The 19,283-nt window shown below is 42.2% G+C and overlaps 1 protein-coding gene across 1 annotated transcript in view; it reads right to left on the bottom strand.

The window, feature by feature from the left end:
• LOC115193444 (protein eyes shut homolog) overlaps positions 1-19,283 on the bottom strand; it is a 63,972-nt gene that overhangs the window by 26,166 nt on the left and 18,523 nt on the right. The window contains exons 3-4 of the mRNA XM_029752133.1: positions 14,463-14,629; positions 13,324-13,468 (exon numbers count right to left, since the gene is read on the bottom strand). Of these exons, the coding sequence (XP_029607993.1) occupies positions 13,324-13,468; positions 14,463-14,629 (312 nt within the window). The remainder of the gene's footprint in view (positions 1-13,323; positions 13,469-14,462; positions 14,630-19,283) is intronic.

A 19,283-nucleotide genomic window follows, 5' to 3' on the forward strand; every position in this document is an offset into this window, starting at 1 on the left:
TGTAAATACAATACACTAAATATACAAAAGTATATGAGATGATTCTGTGCTTTCAACTTGGTGGCAACAGTTTGACCTTTCCTGTTTCAGCATGACAATGCCCCAGTGCACAAAGCAAGGTCCATACAGAAATGGTTTGTCGAGATCGGTGTGGATGAACTTGACTGGCCTGCACAGAGCCCTGACCTCAACCCCATCAAACACCTTTGGGATGAAGTGGAACACCAACTGTGAGCCAGGCCTAATCGTCCAACATCAGTGCCCAACCTCACTAATGCTCTTGTGGCTGAATGGAAGCAAGTCCCCGCAGCAATGTTCCAACATCTAGTGGAAAGTCTTCCCAGAAGAGTGGAGGCTGTTATAACAGCAAAGGGGGATCAACTCCATATTAATACCCATGATTTTGGAATGAGATGTTTGCCGAACAGGTGTCCACATACTTTTGGTCATGTAGTGTATTTCTGTATTTCATTTTCAATACATTTGCAAACATTTCTAAAAACATGTTTTCACTTTGTCATTATGGGGTATTGTGTGTAGATGAGTGAGAAAAAACAATCTATTTAATAAATGTTGAATTCAGGCTGTAACAACAAAATGTGGAATAAGTCAAGGGGTATGAATACTTTCTGAAGGCACTGTGCTCACACACATACTTAAGTGATTTTTTTCATGTATTTTTTTACAAAGCCAGAAAAAATGAAGAGTACTATTTCCCCATGGTGTTGGGAAATGATCATGGTGTCATGATAATGACTTCATGTTAATGACTTCATGTTCATGTTTGTGTATAGTTGTTGCAAGGGTTAGGGTAAGGTTAATTGTAATTTGTATTAACAAAAACACAAAGAAAATGGGTCACTGAAGGTTTGAGCCAGTCATTGAATATTTATATTAAGGGTTGGAAATAAAGGATATGCTGTAATTCACTCTCTGCATATCTCTCTCCATTAAATGGTAATTTTACATAATTTGCTAGGATGAAATCTCTGCATAGACTAGCAGTTAGATTAAATCCAACATAATAGGAGGATTCTTAATTATTTTCACAAAAAAGCACATTCACCCAAATTCACTCTCTCCTTCCTGTGATTTGTATTCTGTCTTTACTGAAACAGGGCAAATATTCTGTCTACTGCAACAGGGGAAATATTGTCTAGTGCAACAGGGGAAATATTCTGTCTACTAATCAGGGGAAATATTCTGTCTACTACAACAGGGAAAATATTCTATCTACTGCAACAGGGCAAATATCCTGTCTACTGCAACAGGGGAGTTGCATCGGAAATATTTGTTTGGTCTGTATCTGCGGAGCACTAGGGCTGGGTCCCAAATGGCACCCTATTTCCTATGGGCCCTGGTCAGAAGTAGTGCACTATCAAGGGAATAGGGAGCCATTTTGGACGCAAACTAGGTCTACTATAAATATGAATCCTCCTGAACACACTAGCCAAGGCTTGGAAACCATCTCTCTCTCTCTCTCACACACACACACACACACACACAGAACCCCCCCCCCTGCCTAGACACACACCATCTCTGCACTATGCACAGACCCTCTTCTCACTCTCTCGTTTTATTGGAATAAACAGGACACTGTGGAAATGTCATGTTCACGCAGGAATTTTCATGGCATGATGCCGACTCTTGCTTTGCCTTGTGTGTGTGTGTGCATGTGTGTGCGTGTTTCCAGCCCTGTTACCTTTGATTCTCATTGCTTCAGGGAAACAACAGTAGCATTCATTTTTAGTCTTCAAACTGTCATCCCATTAGATCACTGTCAACTACAATGAAAGACTTCTGTGTGCACATGCATGTGTGTGTGTGTGTGTGTGTGTGTGTGTGTGTGTGTGTGTGTGGCCAAACTGCAAATATATACTGTCGTCAACAATTTCAGATGGTTAAAGAGGATTATGAGGGTTATGTTTGCCATTAGCTAAGAGAGGACGATGAGGGTGGCGTTTGGTATTAGATAAGAGGATGATGAGGGTGATGTTTGGTATTAGATTAGAGGATGATGAGGGTGGTGTTTGGTATTAGATTAGAGGATGAGGAGGGTGATGTCTGGTATTAGATTAGAGGATGAGGAGGGTGATGTCTGGTATTAGATTAGAGGATGATGAGGGTGATGTCTGGTATTAGATAAGAGGATGATGAGGGTGATGTCTGGTATTAGATTAGAGGATGAGGAGGGTGATGTCTGGTATTAGATTAGAGGATGAGGAGGGTGATGTCTGGTATTAGATTAGAGGATGATGAGGGTGATGTCTGGTATTAGATTAGAGGATGATGAGTGTGATGTCTGGTATTAGATTAGAGGATGAGTAGGGTGATGTCTGGTATTAGATTAGAAGATGAGGAGGGTGATGTCTGGTATTAGATTAGAGGATGATGAGGGTGATGTCTGGTATTAGATAAGAGGATGATGAGGGTGATGTCTGGTATTAGATTAGAGGATGAGGAGGGTGATGTCTGGTATTAGATTAGAGGATGATGAGGGTGATGTCTGGTATTAGATAAGAGGATGAGGAGGGTGATGTCTGGTATTAGATTAGAGGATGAGGAGGGTGATGTCTGGTATTAGATTAGAGGATGAGGAGGGTGATGTCTGGTATTAGATTAGAGGATGATGAGGGTGATGTCTGGTATTAGATTAGAGGATGATGAGGGTGATGTCTGGTATTAGATTAGAGGATGAAGAGGGTGATGTCTGGTATTAGATAAGAGGATGAGGAGGGTGATGTTTGGTATTAGATTAGAGGATGAGGAGGGTGATGTCTGGTATTAGATTAGAGGATGATGAGGGTGATGTCTGGTATTAGATTAGAGGATGAGGAGGGTGATGTCTGGTATTAGATTAGAGGATGAGTAGGGTGATGTCTGGTATTAGATTAGAGGATGAGGAGGGTGATGTCTGGTATTAGATTAGAGGATGATGAGGGTGATGTCTGGTATTAGATAAGAGGATGATGAGGGTGATGTCTGGTATTAGATTAGAGGATGAGGAGGGTGATGTCTGGTATTAGATTAGAGGATGAGGAGGGTGATGTCTGGTATTAGATTAGAGGATGATGAGGGTGATGTCTGGTATTAGATTAGAGGATGATGAGTGTGATGTCTGGTATTAGATAAGAGGATGAGGAGGGTGATGTCTGGTAATAGATTAGAGGATGATGAGGGTGATGTCTGGTATTAGATTAGAGGATGATGAGGGTGATGTCTGGTATTAGATTAGAGGATGAGGAGGGTGATGTCTGGTATTAGATTAGAGGATGATGAGGGTGATGTCTGGTATTAGATTAGAGGATGAGGAGGGTGATGTCTGGTATTAGATTAGAGGATGAGGAGGGTGATGTCTGGTATTAGATTAGAGGATGAGGAGGGTGATGTCTGGTATTAGATAAGAGGATGATGAGGATGATGTCTGGTATTAGATTAGAGGATGAGGAGGGTGATGTCTGGTATTAGATAAGAGGATACTGTAGATGACACTGAGAAAATTATGTTTGAGCTAACAGAGAGTTCAGGGTGTGTCCTAAATGGCACCATATTCCCTATACAGGGCACTATTTCTGGTCAAAGGTAGTGTACTATATAGGGAATATGTTGTCATTTGAGATGCAACCCATATTGATGTCCAATCAGTCAGATCTAGAGTATCAACACCTCACATACTGTTAGAACAGCATATGCAGTGAACAGACTAGCTTTGTTTTAAAGGCATTATATTTCAATGAACAGACTAGCTTTGTTTTAAAGGCATTATATTCGTCATGGACTATTAATGTCAAAACCAATGAGTTAATATAACAGTAACCTTTGACCATCTGAAGTAACTTCTTATGGCTGGTGTTAAAGCTCAAATGAATTGCCAGTCCCTTCAACCACTTAAACATCAATAAATTACAAAACTCTTTGTGCAAACTTTGTTTCTCATTTGTTTTAGACAAGTAAATCTCACCTATAAGAAGATCAAAAGGTATTTCTGACAGTTTGATAAAAGGAAATCAACACCAGGCAACTCTGAATGCCTGAGGCATATAGAAATCTAATCAAAATACAAACTGATGCTAAAGTGCAAACATTTAACAAAGGTAAAAACCAGTGTGTGTATTATCTTAATGTGTCACAGTTTGATGAAATGAGAGTCTGTAAGATATGACCTTTAGTTATTATGATAAACCCATTGTAGAAGTCTAAAGAAAAACATTACAGTAACATCTTGTTCAAATCTAATTAAACATCTTGCCATCATGAAATTGGACATAATTGTTTTATTTTGAAAATCTTTTTTTTAAACATGCATACATTTCACACTTAAATGTATATTTTATTACCATCTTGTTTAGGGCAAGCTGTTGGCATGCTTTGTGATTATTGTGTTTGATTTCAGCAGCTACGCAGACAAATACAATACGGAGGCAGCTGATGGAGACCAACAACTCAACACAGCTGATGGAGAACAACAACTCAACACAGCTGATGGAGACCAACAACTCAACCCAGCTGATGGAGACCAACAACTCAACACAGCTGATGGAGAACAACAACTCAACACAGCTGATGGAGAACAACAAGTCAACACAGTCGATGGAGACCAACAACTCAACACAGCTGATGGAGAACAACAAGTCAACACAGCTGATGAAGAATAACAACTCAACACAGCTGATGGAGAACAACAACTAAACACAGCTGATGGAGACCAACAACTCAACACAGCTGATGGAGACCAACAACTCAACACAGCTGATGAAGAACAACAACTCAACACAGCTGATGGAGACCAACAACTCAACCCAGCTGATGGAGAACAACAACTCAACACAGCTGATGGAGAACAACAACTCAACACAGCTGATGGAGAACAACAACTCAACACAGCTGATGGACAACAACAACTCAACACAGCTGATGGAGACCAACAACTCAACACAGCCGATGGAGAACAACAAGTCAACACAGCTGATGGAGAACAACAACTAAACACAGCCGATGGAGACCAACAAGTGAACACAGCTGATGGAGAACAACAAGTCAACACAGCTCTCCAGGGGTTGGACATGTACATCAAACTGCCTCACGCTACAGAAAAAGGCAATATATCTCCTGCCCTATGGGCCATTCTATCTGGACAAGGCTACTCACGCTACAGAAACAGGAAATAGTTATCATGCCCTAGGGCCATTCTATCTGGACAAGGCTACTCACGCTACAGAAACAGGAAATAGTTATCATGCCCTAGGGCCATTCTATCTGGACAAGGCTACTCACGCTACAGAAACAGGAAATAGTTATCATGCCCTAGGGCCATTCTATCTGGACAAGGCTACTCACGCTACAGAAACAGGAAATAGTTATCATGCCCTAGGGCCATTCTATCTGGACAAGGCAACTCACGCTACAGAAACAGAAAATAGGTATCATGCCCTAGGGCCATTCTGTCTGGACAAGGCTACTCACGCTACAGAAACAGGAAATAGTTATCATGCCCTAGGGCCATTCTGTCTGGACAAGGCTACTCACGCTACAGAAACAGGAAATAGTTATCATGCCCTAGGGCCATTCTGTCTGGACAAGGCTACTCACGCTACAGAAACAGGAAATAGTTATCATGCCCTAGGGCCATTCTATCTGGACAAGGCAACTCACGCTACAGAAACAGGAAATAGTTATCATGCCCTAGGGCCATTCTATCTGGACAAGGCTACTCACGCTACAGAAACAGGAAATAGTTATCATGCCCTAGGGCCATTCTATCTGGAACAAGGCTACTCACGCTACAGAAACAGGAAATAGTTATCATGCCCTAGGGCCATTCTGTCTGGGACAAGGCTACTCACGCTACAGAAACAGGAAATAGTTATCATGCCCTAGGGCCATTCTATCTGGACAAGGCTACTTCATTATCCTGTGATCCAGTAAGAATCAACGTGGCCATAACAAACACATCTCAACGTGGCCATAACAAACACATCTCAACGTGGCCATAACAAACACATCTCAACGTGGCCACAACAAACACATCTCAACGTGGCCACAACAAACACATCTCAACGTGGCCACAACAAACACATCTCAACGTGGCCACAACAAACACATCTCAACGTGGCCACAACAAACACATCTCAACGTGGCCACAACAAACACATCTCAACGTGGCCATAACAAACACATCTCAACGTGGCCATAACAAACACATCTCAACGTGGCCATAACAAACACATCTCAACGTGGCCATAACAAACACATCTCAACGTGGCCACAACAAACACATCTCAACGTGGCCACAACAAACACATCTCAACGTGGCCATAACAAACAACATCTCAACGTGGCCACAACAAACACGTCTCAACGTGGCCACAACAAACACATCTCAACGTGGCCACAACAAACACATCTCAACGTGGGCACAACAAACACATCTCAACGTGGCCACAACAAACACATCTCAACGTGGCCACAACAAACACATCTCAACGTGGCCACAACAAACACATCTCAACGTGGCCACATCAAACACATCTCAACGTGGCCACAACAAACACATCTCAACGTGGCCACAACAAACACGTCTCAACGTGGCCATAACAAACACGTCTCAACGTGGCCACAACACATCTCAACGTGGCCATAACAAACACATCTCAACGCGGCCATAACAAACACATCTCAACGTGGCCATAACAAACACATCTCAACGTGGCCATAACAAACACATCTCAACGCGGCCATAACAAACACATCTCAACGTGGCCATAACAAACACATCTCAACGTGGCCACAACACATCTCAACGTGGCCACAACACATCTCAACGTGGCCACAACAAACACACCCACACTGCGCTGGTGCCTTTCTCTCTGGTTAGTTAGTCATTATTTGATTAGCAGGTGTAAATGAATTGACCCAGGACATGTTTAGGGATACAGCAGTAGCAGAAGTGTCTTTGTGTATATCCCAAACTGCACCCTATTCCCTATATAGTGCACCACTTTCGACCAGGGACCATTGGGTAGTGCACTATGTAGGGAATAGGGTGCCATTTTAGATGCAGACTACTGCTAATGCTGTAACCCTAATCATGTTCTGTGTTACTTCATTTAACCTGGACTCTGGTCAAAAGTAGTGCATTATGTAGGGAATAGGGTGCCATTCGTGGGCCAGCTGTAGTGTCTTCCTTCCCATAGCCACCTAGCCTGTCCACAGGGGAGTGAGGATGTACCAATAACTGGTAGTGTTCACTGCCAGCCATTAGGACTGCAGGAAGGTCACACACACACACACACACACACACACACACACACACACACACACACACACACACACACATCTGATTAGTTGTCATTATGTGGCTGGCAAAAAGGTTAAAGCAACATGTGATCTACCAGGTCTACCTGCTTTCTGGTTACCTGCATGGTGGGACTACAGTACAGCACCCCTAACACCTAGCTACAGCAAGTCAATTGGTGTGTGTGGTGTGGTGTGGTGTGGTGTGGTGTGGTGTGGTGTGGTGTGGTGTGGTGTGGTGTGGTGTGGTGTGGTGTGGTGTGGTGTGGGTGTGTGTGTGTGTGTGTGTGTGTGTGTGTGTGGCTGATTTTCATTCCAAAGCGTGTATGTTTATACAGAGATGAATGAATCATAGGGATGTTTGTTCAACAGAACCAAACAGACAAACGGGCGACATCCCAAACAGTACCATATTCCCTATTTAGTGCACTACTTTTGACCCCCATTCGGCTCTGGTCAAAAGGTAGTGCACTATATTTGGGACGCAGCAAGGGAGATTGCTCGTGTCTGCATATATAACCACCAAATGGAAAAAGACTTGTTCACCTTCATTTAAAGTACAGTGATCTTTCACAATAACAAGGCATCATCATCATCATGACAATAACCACGGTGGAGGCAGCAGCATTGTCTGCCCTAACAACTTGTGATGATATTCATATCTGTTATTATCATTACTGTTAGTTATGGAGGTGATATCCCCACCCCGCTGCTCCACTCGCAGAGCAATCACAATCAACACTATACTCAGGATGCTCTGTCCCAAATGGCACCCTGTTGCCGATACACTGCACTACTTTTAAACCAGGAGGCTAATAGGGTTCTGGTCAGAAGTAGTGCACTATATAGGGAATAGGTTGCCATTTGGGATGTAATCATAGGCTTCATTAAGGGTCAGCTGGGAGCCAATAGAATTGATTCTGATTATGACAACCATCATCTGGATGGTGCCCTTGTCTGACTGACTTATGAGAGGGCCACATGGGATTTGCAGAGAATGCATAACTTTACAGGCGTGAAGTGATTAAAGGGACAATCTATGATTCAAAAAACAGCTAAACTGTTAACCAGCCACTGTTTTTGGTAAAAAGCTGAGGGATGGGGCTGGAGAAATGTAAAGTTCACAGACGAAGCTATGGATGCAAGGACTGACAATCCATGAGATCTAAGTGAAGTTTTAATCATGTTCTGAAGCTATACAGAGTTATGTTTACAATTACAGTGTTTACAAACAATGCAGTAAAAACTAGTTTATATTTTCTGTTCTGATGGGGTACGACAATTGAAGTAAGCTCATGAGGCATTTATAAGTTATATTCCTCAACACTCAATGGCTATATATGATCAATTTAAAAGTAAAATAAATAAACGTACCAATCCCAGATTGCCCCTTTAAAGGACGCAGGCACAATCAACGTTGGAGCTCTATTCTATTCTAACCTCATCTCCCCTCTCTGATTAGTATTGCACTCCCTCTGACTGTCTGACTGTCTGAAACTAGCCTGTCACTATCCTGCTGCCACTGATCTCCCCCCTCTGATTAGTATTGCACTCCCTCTGACTGTCTGACTGTCTGAAACTAGCCTGTCACTACGCTGCTGCCACTGATCTCCCCTCTCTGATTAGTATTGCACTCCCTCTGACTGTCTGACTGTCGGAAACTATTTTATTTATTTTTATTTATTTTATTTATTTCACCTTTATTTAACCAGGTAGGCAAGTTGAGAACAAGTTCTCATTTACAATTGCGACCTGGCCAAGATAAAGCAAAGCAGTTCGACAACATACAAAAACACAGAGTTACACATGGAGTAAAACAACATACAATCAATGATGCAGTAGAAAAAAATAAGACTATATACAATGTGAGCAAATGATGTGAGATAATGGAGGTAAAGGCAAAAAAATGCCATGGTGGCAAAGTAAATAAAGTATGGCAAGAAAAAACACTGGAATGGTAGATTTGTAGTTTGAAGAAAGTTAAAAGTTAAAATATAAATAATATGGTGCAAAGGAGCAAAATAAATAAAATAAATAAATACAGTAGGGGAAAAGGTAGTAGTTTGGGCTCAATTAAAGATGGGCTATGTACAGGTGCAGAGATCTGTGAGCTGCTCTGACAGCTGGTGCTTAAAGCTAGTGAGGGAGATAAGTGTTTCCAGTTTTAGAGATTTTTGTAGTTCGTTCCAATCATTGGCAGCTGAGAACTGGAAGGAGAGATGACCAAAGGAGGAGTTGGCTTTAGGGGTGACCAGAGAGATATACCTGCTGGAGCGCGTGCTACAGGTGGGTGCTGCTATGGTGACCAGTGAGCGGAGATAAGGGGGGACTTTACCTAGCAGGGTCTTGTAGATGACCTGGAGCCAATGTGTTTGGCGACGATGATGAAGTGAAGGCCAGCCAACGAGAGCATACAGGTCGCAGTGGTGGGTTGTATATGGGGCTTTGGTGACAAAACGGATGGCACTGTGATAGACTGCATCCAGCTTGTTGAGTAGGGTATTGGAGGCTATTTTGTAAATGACATCGCCGAAGTCGAGGATTGGTAGGATGGTCAGTTTTACGAGGGTATGTTTGGCAGCATGAGTGAAGGATGCTTTGTTGCGAAATAGGAAGCCAATTCTAGATTTCACTTTGGATTGGAGATGATTGATGTGAGTCTGGAAGGAGAGTTTACAGTCTAACCAGACACCTAGGTATTTGTAGTTGTCCACAAATTCTAAGTTAGAACCGTCCAGAGAAGTTATGCTGGATGGGCGGGCAGGTGAAGGCAGCGATCGGTTGAAGAGCATGCATTTAGTTTTACTTGTGTTTAGGAGCAGTTGGAGACCACGGAAGGAGAGTTGAATGGCATTGAAGCTCGTCTGGAGGGTTGTTAACACAGTGTCCAAAGAAGGGCCAGAAGTATACAGAATGGTGTCGTCTGCGTAGAGGTGGATCAGAGATTCACCAGCAGCAAGAGCGACATCATTTATGTATACAGAGAAAAGAGTTGGCCCAAGAATTGAACCCTGTGGTACCCCTGTGGTACTGAACTAGCCTGTCACTATCCTGCTGCCACTGATCTCCCCTCTCTGATTAGTATTGCACTCCCTCTGACTGTCTGACTGTCTGAAACTAGCCTGTCACTATGCTGCTGCCACTGATCTCCCCTCTCTGATTAGTATTGCACTCCCTCTGACTGTCTGACTGTCTGAAACTAGCCTGTCACTATCCTGCTGTCACTCATCTCCCCTCTCTGATTAGTATTGCACTCCCTCTGACTGTCTGACTGTCTGAAACTAGCCTGTCACTATCCTGCTGCCACTGATCTCCCCCCTCTGATTAGTATTGCACTCCCTCTGACTGTCTGACTGTCTGAAACTAGCCTGTCACTATGCTGCTGTCACTCTACAGACGTCCAGGCCATGTTACAAACACTGTGATAAATGATGTTGTAAAAAGGTGTTTATATACATTTTATCAGTTCAATTTTATACTCACTATAGTCAGTAGTGGTGGTAGTAGTTACTTATAGTGGCAATACTACAATCACTGTAATGTCTTGCTGTGAAAGCTGTTGGAGTCACTGTAATGTCTTGCTGTGAAAGCTGTTGGAGTCACTGTAATGTCTTGCTGTGAAAGCTGTTGGAGTCACTGTAATGTCTTACCTTGAAAGCTGTTGGAGTCACTGTAATGTCTTACCGTGAAAGCTGTTGGAGTCACTGTAATGTCTTACTGTGAAAGCTGTTGGAGTCACTGTAATGTCTTGCTGTGAAAGCTGTTGGAGTCACTGTAATGTCTTACCTTGAAAGCTGTTGGAGTCACTGTAATGTATTGCTGTGAAAGCTGTTGGAGTCACTGTAATGTCTTGCCGCGAAAGCTGTTGGAGTCACTGTAATGTCTTGCTGTGAAAGCTGTTGGAGTCACTGTAATGTCTTACCTTGAAAGCTGTTGGAGTCACTGTAATGTCTTACCTTGAAAGCTGTTGGAGTCACTGTAATGTCTTGCTGTGAAAGCTGTTGGAGTTACTGTAATGTCTTGCCGCGAAAGCTGTTGGAGTCACTGTAATGTCTTGCTGTGAAAGCTGTTGGAGTCACTGTAATGTCTTACCGTGAAAGCTGTTGGAGTCACTGTAATGTCTTGCCGTGAAAGCTGTTGGAGTCACTGTAATGTCTTTCCGTGAAAGGTGTTGGAGTCACTGTAATGTCTTACCGTGAAAGCTGTTGGGGTCACTGTAATGTCTTGCTGTGAAAGCTGTTGGAGTCACTGTAATGTCTTGCCGTGAAAGCTGTTGGAGTCACTGTAATGTCTTAACGTGAAATCTGTTGGAGTCACTGTAATGTCTTGCTGTGAAAGCTGTTGGAGTCACTGTAATGTCTTGCCGTGAAAGCTGTTGGAGTCACTGTAATGTCTTTCCGTGAAAGGTTTTGGAGTCACTGTAGTGTCTTACCGTGAAAGCTGTTGGAGTCACTGTAATGTCTTGCTGTGAAAGCTGTTGGAGTCACTGTAATGTCTTGCCGCGAAAGCTGTTGGAGTCACTGTAATGTCTTACCTTGAAAGCTGTTGGAGTCACTGTAATGTCTTGCTGTGAAAGCTGTTGGAGTCACTGTAATGTCTTGCCGCGAAAGCTGTTGGAGTCACTGTAATGTCTTACCTTGAAAGCTGTTGGAGTCACTGTAATGTCTTGCTGTGAAAGCAGTTGGAGTCACTGTAATGTCTTACCTTGAAAGCTGTTGGAGTCGCTGTAATGTCTTGCTGTGAAAGCTGTTGGAGTCACTGTAATGTCTTGCCGCGAAAGCTGTTGGAGTCACTGTAATGTCTTGCCGCGAAAGCTGTTGGAGTTACTGTAATGTCTTACCTTGAAAGCTGTTGGAGTCACTGTAATGTCTTGCTGTGAAAGCTGTTGGAGTCACTGTAATGTCTTACCTTGAAAGCTGTTGGAGTCACTGTAATGTCTTACCTTGAAAGCTGTTGGAGTCACTGTAATGTCTTACCTTGAAAGCTGTTGGAGTCACTGTAATGTCTTGCTGTGAAAGCTGTTGGAGTCACTGTAATGTCTTACCTTGAAAGCTGTTGGAGTCACTGTAATGTCTTACCTTGAAAGCTGTTGGAGTCACTGTAATGTCTTGCTGTGAAAGCTGTTGGAGTCACTGTAATGTCTTGCCGCGAAAGCTGTTGGAGTCACTGTAATGTCTTGCTGTGAAAGCTGTTGGAGTCACTGTAATGTCTTACCGTGAAAGCTGTTGGAGTCACTGTAATGTCTTGCCGTGAAAGCTGTTGGAGTCACTGTAATGTCTTTCCGTGAAAGGTGTTGGAGTCACTGTAATGTCTTACCGTGAAAGCTGTTGGAGTCACTGTAATGTCTTGCCGCGAAAGCTGTTGGAGTCACTGTAATGTCTTACCGTGAAATCTGTTGGAGTCACTGTAATGTCTTGCTGTGAAAGCTGTTGGAGTCACTGTAATGTCTTGCCGTGAAAGCTGTTGGAGTCACTGTAATGTCTTTCCGTGAAAGGTTTTGGAGACACTGTAATGTCTTACCGTGAAAGCTGTTGGAGTCACTGTAATGTCTTGCTGTGAAAGCTGTTGGAGTCACTGTAATGTCTTGCCGCGAAAGCTGTTGGAGTCACTGTAATGTCTTACCTTGAAAGCTGTTGGAGTCACTGTAATGTCTTGCTGTGAAAGCTGTTGGAGTCACTGTAATGTCTTGCCGCGAAAGCTGTTGGAGTCACTGTAATGTCTTACCTTGAAAGCTGTTGGAGTCACTGTAATGTCTTGCTGTGAAAGCAGTTGGAGTCACTGTAATGTCTTACCTTGAAAGCTGTTGGAGTCGCTGTAATGTCTTGCTGTGAAAGCTGTTGGAGTCACTGTAATGTCTTGCCGCGAAAGCTGTTGGAGTCACTGTAATGTCTTGCCGCGAAAGCTGTTGGAGTTACTGTAATGTCTTACCTTGAAAGCTGTTGGAGTCACTGTAATGTCTTGCTGTGAAAGCTGTTGGAGTCACTGTAATGTCTTACCTTGAAAGATGTGGGAGTCACTGTAATGTCTTACCTTGAAAGCCATTGCGAAACCTGGATCCGAGGGGCAGTAGTTCAGGAGTATATTCATTATATCCTCCTACAAAGACTTGGCTTAGCGCATTGAGACCTGCCAGGTGACCTGGAGAAGAGCCTGTCCTGTTTCTCTGTCTGTCCACCTGAAAGGATACAGAAATGATTCAGTACACCATACTCTGTCTCTGCCTTGATGGATCCACAAAGACAAGACTCCTATTATAGCAGTCTGTCAATGGATCAGCAAAGAGAAGACTCCTATTATAGCAGTCTGTCAATGGATCAGCAAAGAGAAGACTCCTATTATAGCAGTCTGTCAATGGATCAGCAAAGAGAAGACTCCTATTATAGCAGTCTGTCAATGGATCAGCAAAGAGAAGACTCCTATTATAGCAGTCTGTCAATGGATCAGCAAAGAGAAGACTCCTATTATAGCAGTCTGTAAATGGATCAGCAAAGAGAAGACTCCTATTATAGCAGTCTGTCAATGGATCAGCAAAGAGAAGACTCCAATTATAGCAGTCTGTCAATGGATCAGCAAAGAGAAGACTCCTATTATAGCAGTCTGTCAATGGATCAGCAAAGAGAAGACTCCAATTATAGCAGTCTGTCAATGGATCAGCAAAGAGAAGACTCCTATTATAGCAGTCTGTCAATGGATCAGCAAAGAGAAGACTCCTATTATAGCAGTCTGTCAATGGATCAGCAAAGAGAAGACTCCTATTATAGCAGTCTGTCAATGGATCAGCAAAGAGAAGACTCCTATTATAGCAGTCTGTCAATGGATCAGCAAAGAGAAGACTCCTATTATAGCAGTCTGTCAATGGATCAGCAAAGAGAAGACTCCTATTATAGCAGTCTGTCAATGGATCAGCCAAGAGAAGACTCCTATTATAGCAGTCTGTCAATGGGTCAGCAAAGAGAAGACTCCTATTATAGCAGTCTGTCAATGGACATATGAGATTAGATTCCAGTCACAGACCTCTGACCTCAGAAAGGGAACAGCCATGTTTTCAGATGACAGTGCATTAAGGAACCTTTTTACAAAATGAAACATATCCTAAAATATCCAAGAAACTCACACTATCGATTACACATTCTTTTCAGGGGTAGAAAGTTACTGAAAAAGCAAAGCACCTTTAACCATCCTGTTCTCCGAGATCTGCCAAAGTTCACAGTGTGGATATCGATCTCACGGTTCAGCCGGTCGCTGACCATGGTTCCCACACCAGATCCAAGGTTGAACTTGTGAACAATTCTGCCATTCCGAACCCCCAGAACGAAGAAGTCATCTCCATCAATGCCTGGAACCATATAATAAAAATATGGAACACAAAGATATATACACTGCTCAAAAAAATAAAGGGAACACTTAAACAACACAATGTAACTCCAAGTCAATCACACTTCTGTGAAATCAAACTGTCCACTTAGGAAGCAACACTGTTTGACAATACATTTCACATGCTGTTGTGCAAATGGAATAGACAACAGGTGGAAATTATAGGCAATTAGCAAGACACCCCCAATAAAGGAGTGGTTCTGCAGGTGGGGACCACAGACCACTTCTCAGTTCCTATGCTTCCTGGCTGATGTTTTGGTCACTTTTGAATGCTGGCGGTGCTTTCACTCTAGTAGTAGCATGAGACAGAGTCTACAACCCACACAAGTGGCTCAGGTAGTGCAGCTCATCCAGGATGGCACATCAATGCGAGCTGTGGCAAGTAGGTTTGCTGTGTCTGTCAGCGTCGTGTCCAGAGCATGGAGGCGCTACCAGGAGACAGGCCAGTACATCAGGAGACGTGGAGGAGGTTGTAGGAGGGCAACAACCCAGCAGCAGGACCGCTACCTCCGTCTTTGTGCAAGGAGGAGCAGGAGGAGCACTGCCAGAGCCCTGCAAAATGACCTCCAGCAGGCCACAAATGTGCATGTGTCTGCTCAAACGGTCAGAAACAGACTCCATGAGGGTGGTATGAGGGCCCGACGTCCACAGGTGGGGGTTGTGCTTACAGCCCAACACCGTGCAGGACGTTTGGCATTTGCCAGAGAACACAAAGATTGGCAAATTCGCCACTGGCGCCCTGTGCTCTTCACAGATGAAAGCAGGTTCACACTGAGCACATGTGACAGACGTGACAGAGTCTGGAGACGCCGTGGAGAACGTTCTGCTGCCTGCAACATCCTCCAGCATGACCGGTTTGGCGGTGGGTCAGTCATGGTGTGGGGTGGCATTTCTTTGGGGGGCCGCACAGCCCTCCATGTGTTCGCCAGAGGTAGCCTGACTGCCATTAGGTACCGAGATGAGATCCTCAGACCCCTTGTGAGACCATATGCTGGTGCGGTTGGCCCTGGGTTCCTCCTAATGCAAGACAATGCTAGACCTCATGTGGCTGGAGTGTGTCAGCAGTTCCTGCAAGAGGAAGGCATTGATGCTATGGACTGGCCCGCCCGTTCCCCAGACCTGAATCCAATTGAGCACATCTGGGACATCATGTCTCGCTCCATCCACCAACGCCACGTTGCACCACAGACTGTCCAGGAGTTGGCGGATGCTTTAGTCCAGGTCTGGCAGGAGATCCCTCAGGAGACCATCCGCCACCTCATCAGGAGCATGCCCAGGTGTTGTAGGGAGGTCATACAGGCACGTGGAGGCCACACACACTACTGAGCCTCATTTTGACTTGTTTTAAGGACATTACATCAAAGTTGGATCAGCCTGTAGTGTGGTTTTCCACTTTAATTTTGAGTGTGACTCCAAATCCAGACCTCCATGGGTTGATAAATTGGATTTCCATTGATTATTTTTGTGTGATTTTGTTGTCAGCACATTGAACTATGTAAAGAAAAAAGTATTTAATAAGATTATTTCTTTCATTCAGATCTAGGATGTGTTGTTTAAGCGTTCCCTTTATTTTTTTGAGCAGTGTTTGTGTGTATATATATATATACACAAACACAATATAGAACACATATATACAATATAGAATACATATATACAATATAGTACACATATATCATACATACAATATAGAACACATATATACAATATAGAACACATATATCATATATACAATATAGAACACATATATAATATATACAATATAGAACACATATATCATATATACAATAGAGAACACATATATATACAATAGAGAACACATATATACAATATAGAACACATATATCATATATACAATATAGAACACATATATCATATATACAATAGAGAACACATATATCATATATACAATAGAGAACACATATATCATATATACAATATAGAACACATATTTCATATATACAATATAGAACACATATACAGTTGAAGTCAGAGGTTTACATACACCTTAGCCAAATACATTTTAACTCAGTTATTCACAATTCCTGACATTTAATCCTAGTAAAAATTCCCTGTCTCAGGTCAGTTAGGATCACCACTTTATTTTAAGAATGTGAAATGTCAGAATAATAGTAGAGAGAATGATTTATTTCAGCTTTTCTTTCTTTCATCACATTCCCAGTGGGTCAGAAGTTAACATACACTCAATTAGTATTTGGTAGCATTGCCTTTAAATTGTTTAGCTTGGGTCAAACATTTCGGGTAGCCTTCCACAAGCTTCCCACAATAAGTTGGGTGAATTTTGGCCCATTCCTCCTGACAGACCTGGTGTAACTGAGTCAGGATTATAGGCCTCCTTGCTCGCACACGCTTTTTCAGTTCTGCCCAAAAATGTTCTATGGGATTGAGGTCAGGGCTTTGTGATGGCCACTCCAATACCTTGACTTTGCTGTCCTTATGCCAACTTTGGAAGTTTGCTTGAGGTCATTGTCCATTTGGAAGACCCATTTGCAACCAAGCTTTAACTTCCTGACTGATGTCTTGAGATGTTGCTTCAATATATCCACATAATTACCCTTCCTCATGATGCCACCTGTTTTGTGAAGTGCACCAATCCCTCCTGCAGCAAAGCACCCCCACAACATGATGCTGCCACCCCTGTGCATCACGGTGGTGTTCTTTGGCTTGCAAGCCTCTCCTTTTTTCCTCCAAACATAACGATGGTCATTATGGCCAAACAGTTCTATTTTTCTTTCAACAGGCCAGAGGACATTTCTCCAAAAAGTACGATCTTTGTCCCCATGTGCAGTTGCAAACCATAGTCTGGCTTTTTTATGGTGGTTTTGGAGCAGTGGCTTCTTCCTTGCTGAGCGGCCTTTCAGGTTATGTCGATATAGGACTCGTTTTACTATGGATATAGATACTTTTGTACCTGTTTCCTCCAGCATCTTCACAAGGTCCTTTGCTGTTGTTCTGGGATTGATTTGCACTTTTCGCACCAAAGTACATTCATCTCTAGGAGACAGAACGTGTCTCCTTCCTGAGCGGTATGACGGCTGCGTGGTCCCATGGTGTTTACACTTGCGTACTATTGTTTGTACAGATGAACGTGGTACCTCCAGTTGTTTGGAAATTGCTCCCAAGGATGAACCAGACTTGTGGAGGTCTGCAATTTTTTTTGGCTGATTTCTTTTGATTTACCATGATGTCAAGCAAATAGGCACTGAGTTTGAAGGTAGGCCTTGAAATACATCCACAGGTACAACTCCAATTGACTCAAATTATGTCAATCAGCCTATCAGAAGCTTCTAAAGCCATGACATCATTTTGTGGAATTTTCCAAGCTTTTTAAAGGCACAGTAAACCTCTGACCCACTGGAATTGTGATACAGTGAATTATATGTGAAATAATCTGTCTGTAAACAATTGTTGGAAAAATTCCTTGTGTCATGCACAAAGTAGATCTCCTAACCGACTTGCCAAAACTATAGTTTGTTAACAAGAAATTTGTGCAGTGGTTGAAAAACGAGTTTTAATTAATGACTCCAACCTAAGTGTATGTAAACTTCCGACTTCAACTGTATATCAAATATACAATATAGAACACATATATACAATATAGAACACATATTTCATATATACAATATATAACACATATATCAAATATACAATATAGAACACATCTATACAATATAGAACACATATATACAATACAGAACACATATGTCATATATACAATATAGAACACATATATATATATATATATATATATATATATATATATATAATAGAGAACACATATATAATATATACAATATAGAACACATATATACAATATACAATATATAACACATATATACAATATAGAAGACATATAATATATACAATATAGAACACACATAATATATACAATATAGAACACATATATACAATATAGAACACATATCATATATACAATATAGATTACATGCTGTATGATGAGAAAAAGCCTATAGGATATGTATTATATATCTGGACCATATGGCATGGACTCAAAACACACACAACCCATTGTCATACGTCATCAGACTATTCCGCCTGCACTGATCGGTCTCGTATCTCACAAAGTGTAATGGGATACATCAAGTAGTCCGGCTACTATGTGCTGCATAACATTTGAAAATATTACCTATGTGACATTGTCTGCTGAAGCCCATTTCTGCCTCAAATCTGTCTGAATGAATCTAAGCTAAAACAATGAATATGTCAATAATGTTGATGTTTTTGGGGTGAGGAAGGCCATCTAGTGAAGGACGTTTGTGCTTCATGGAGCAGTATATGGGTGGAGGGACCAGCGTCACGGAGGACTGCTTTTGTTTTTATATACTTCCTACTCTTCTATTTCTTCAATAGTTTGTATATCTATGTTTGATTTCATGGGATAATTGCTTCTAAAGTTCGAAAACATCTAACTTGACTAGACATTTTGCAATTGTTTCATACAATCCAAAAACATCACAAAGTTTAATATAAAGCAAAGCATTCTACTGGATGATATGTCCCATGGAGGTTTGATGTCAATTTATCAGACCAATTATACTTGTTCGTTGTTCGTCATCCTTCCTTTTTAATTTCCCTCT

The sequence above is a fragment of the Salmo trutta genome, chromosome 5 (genome assembly GCF_901001165.1).
Source record: "Salmo trutta chromosome 5, fSalTru1.1, whole genome shotgun sequence".
NCBI classification, from domain to species: Eukaryota; Metazoa; Chordata; class Actinopteri; order Salmoniformes; family Salmonidae; genus Salmo; species Salmo trutta.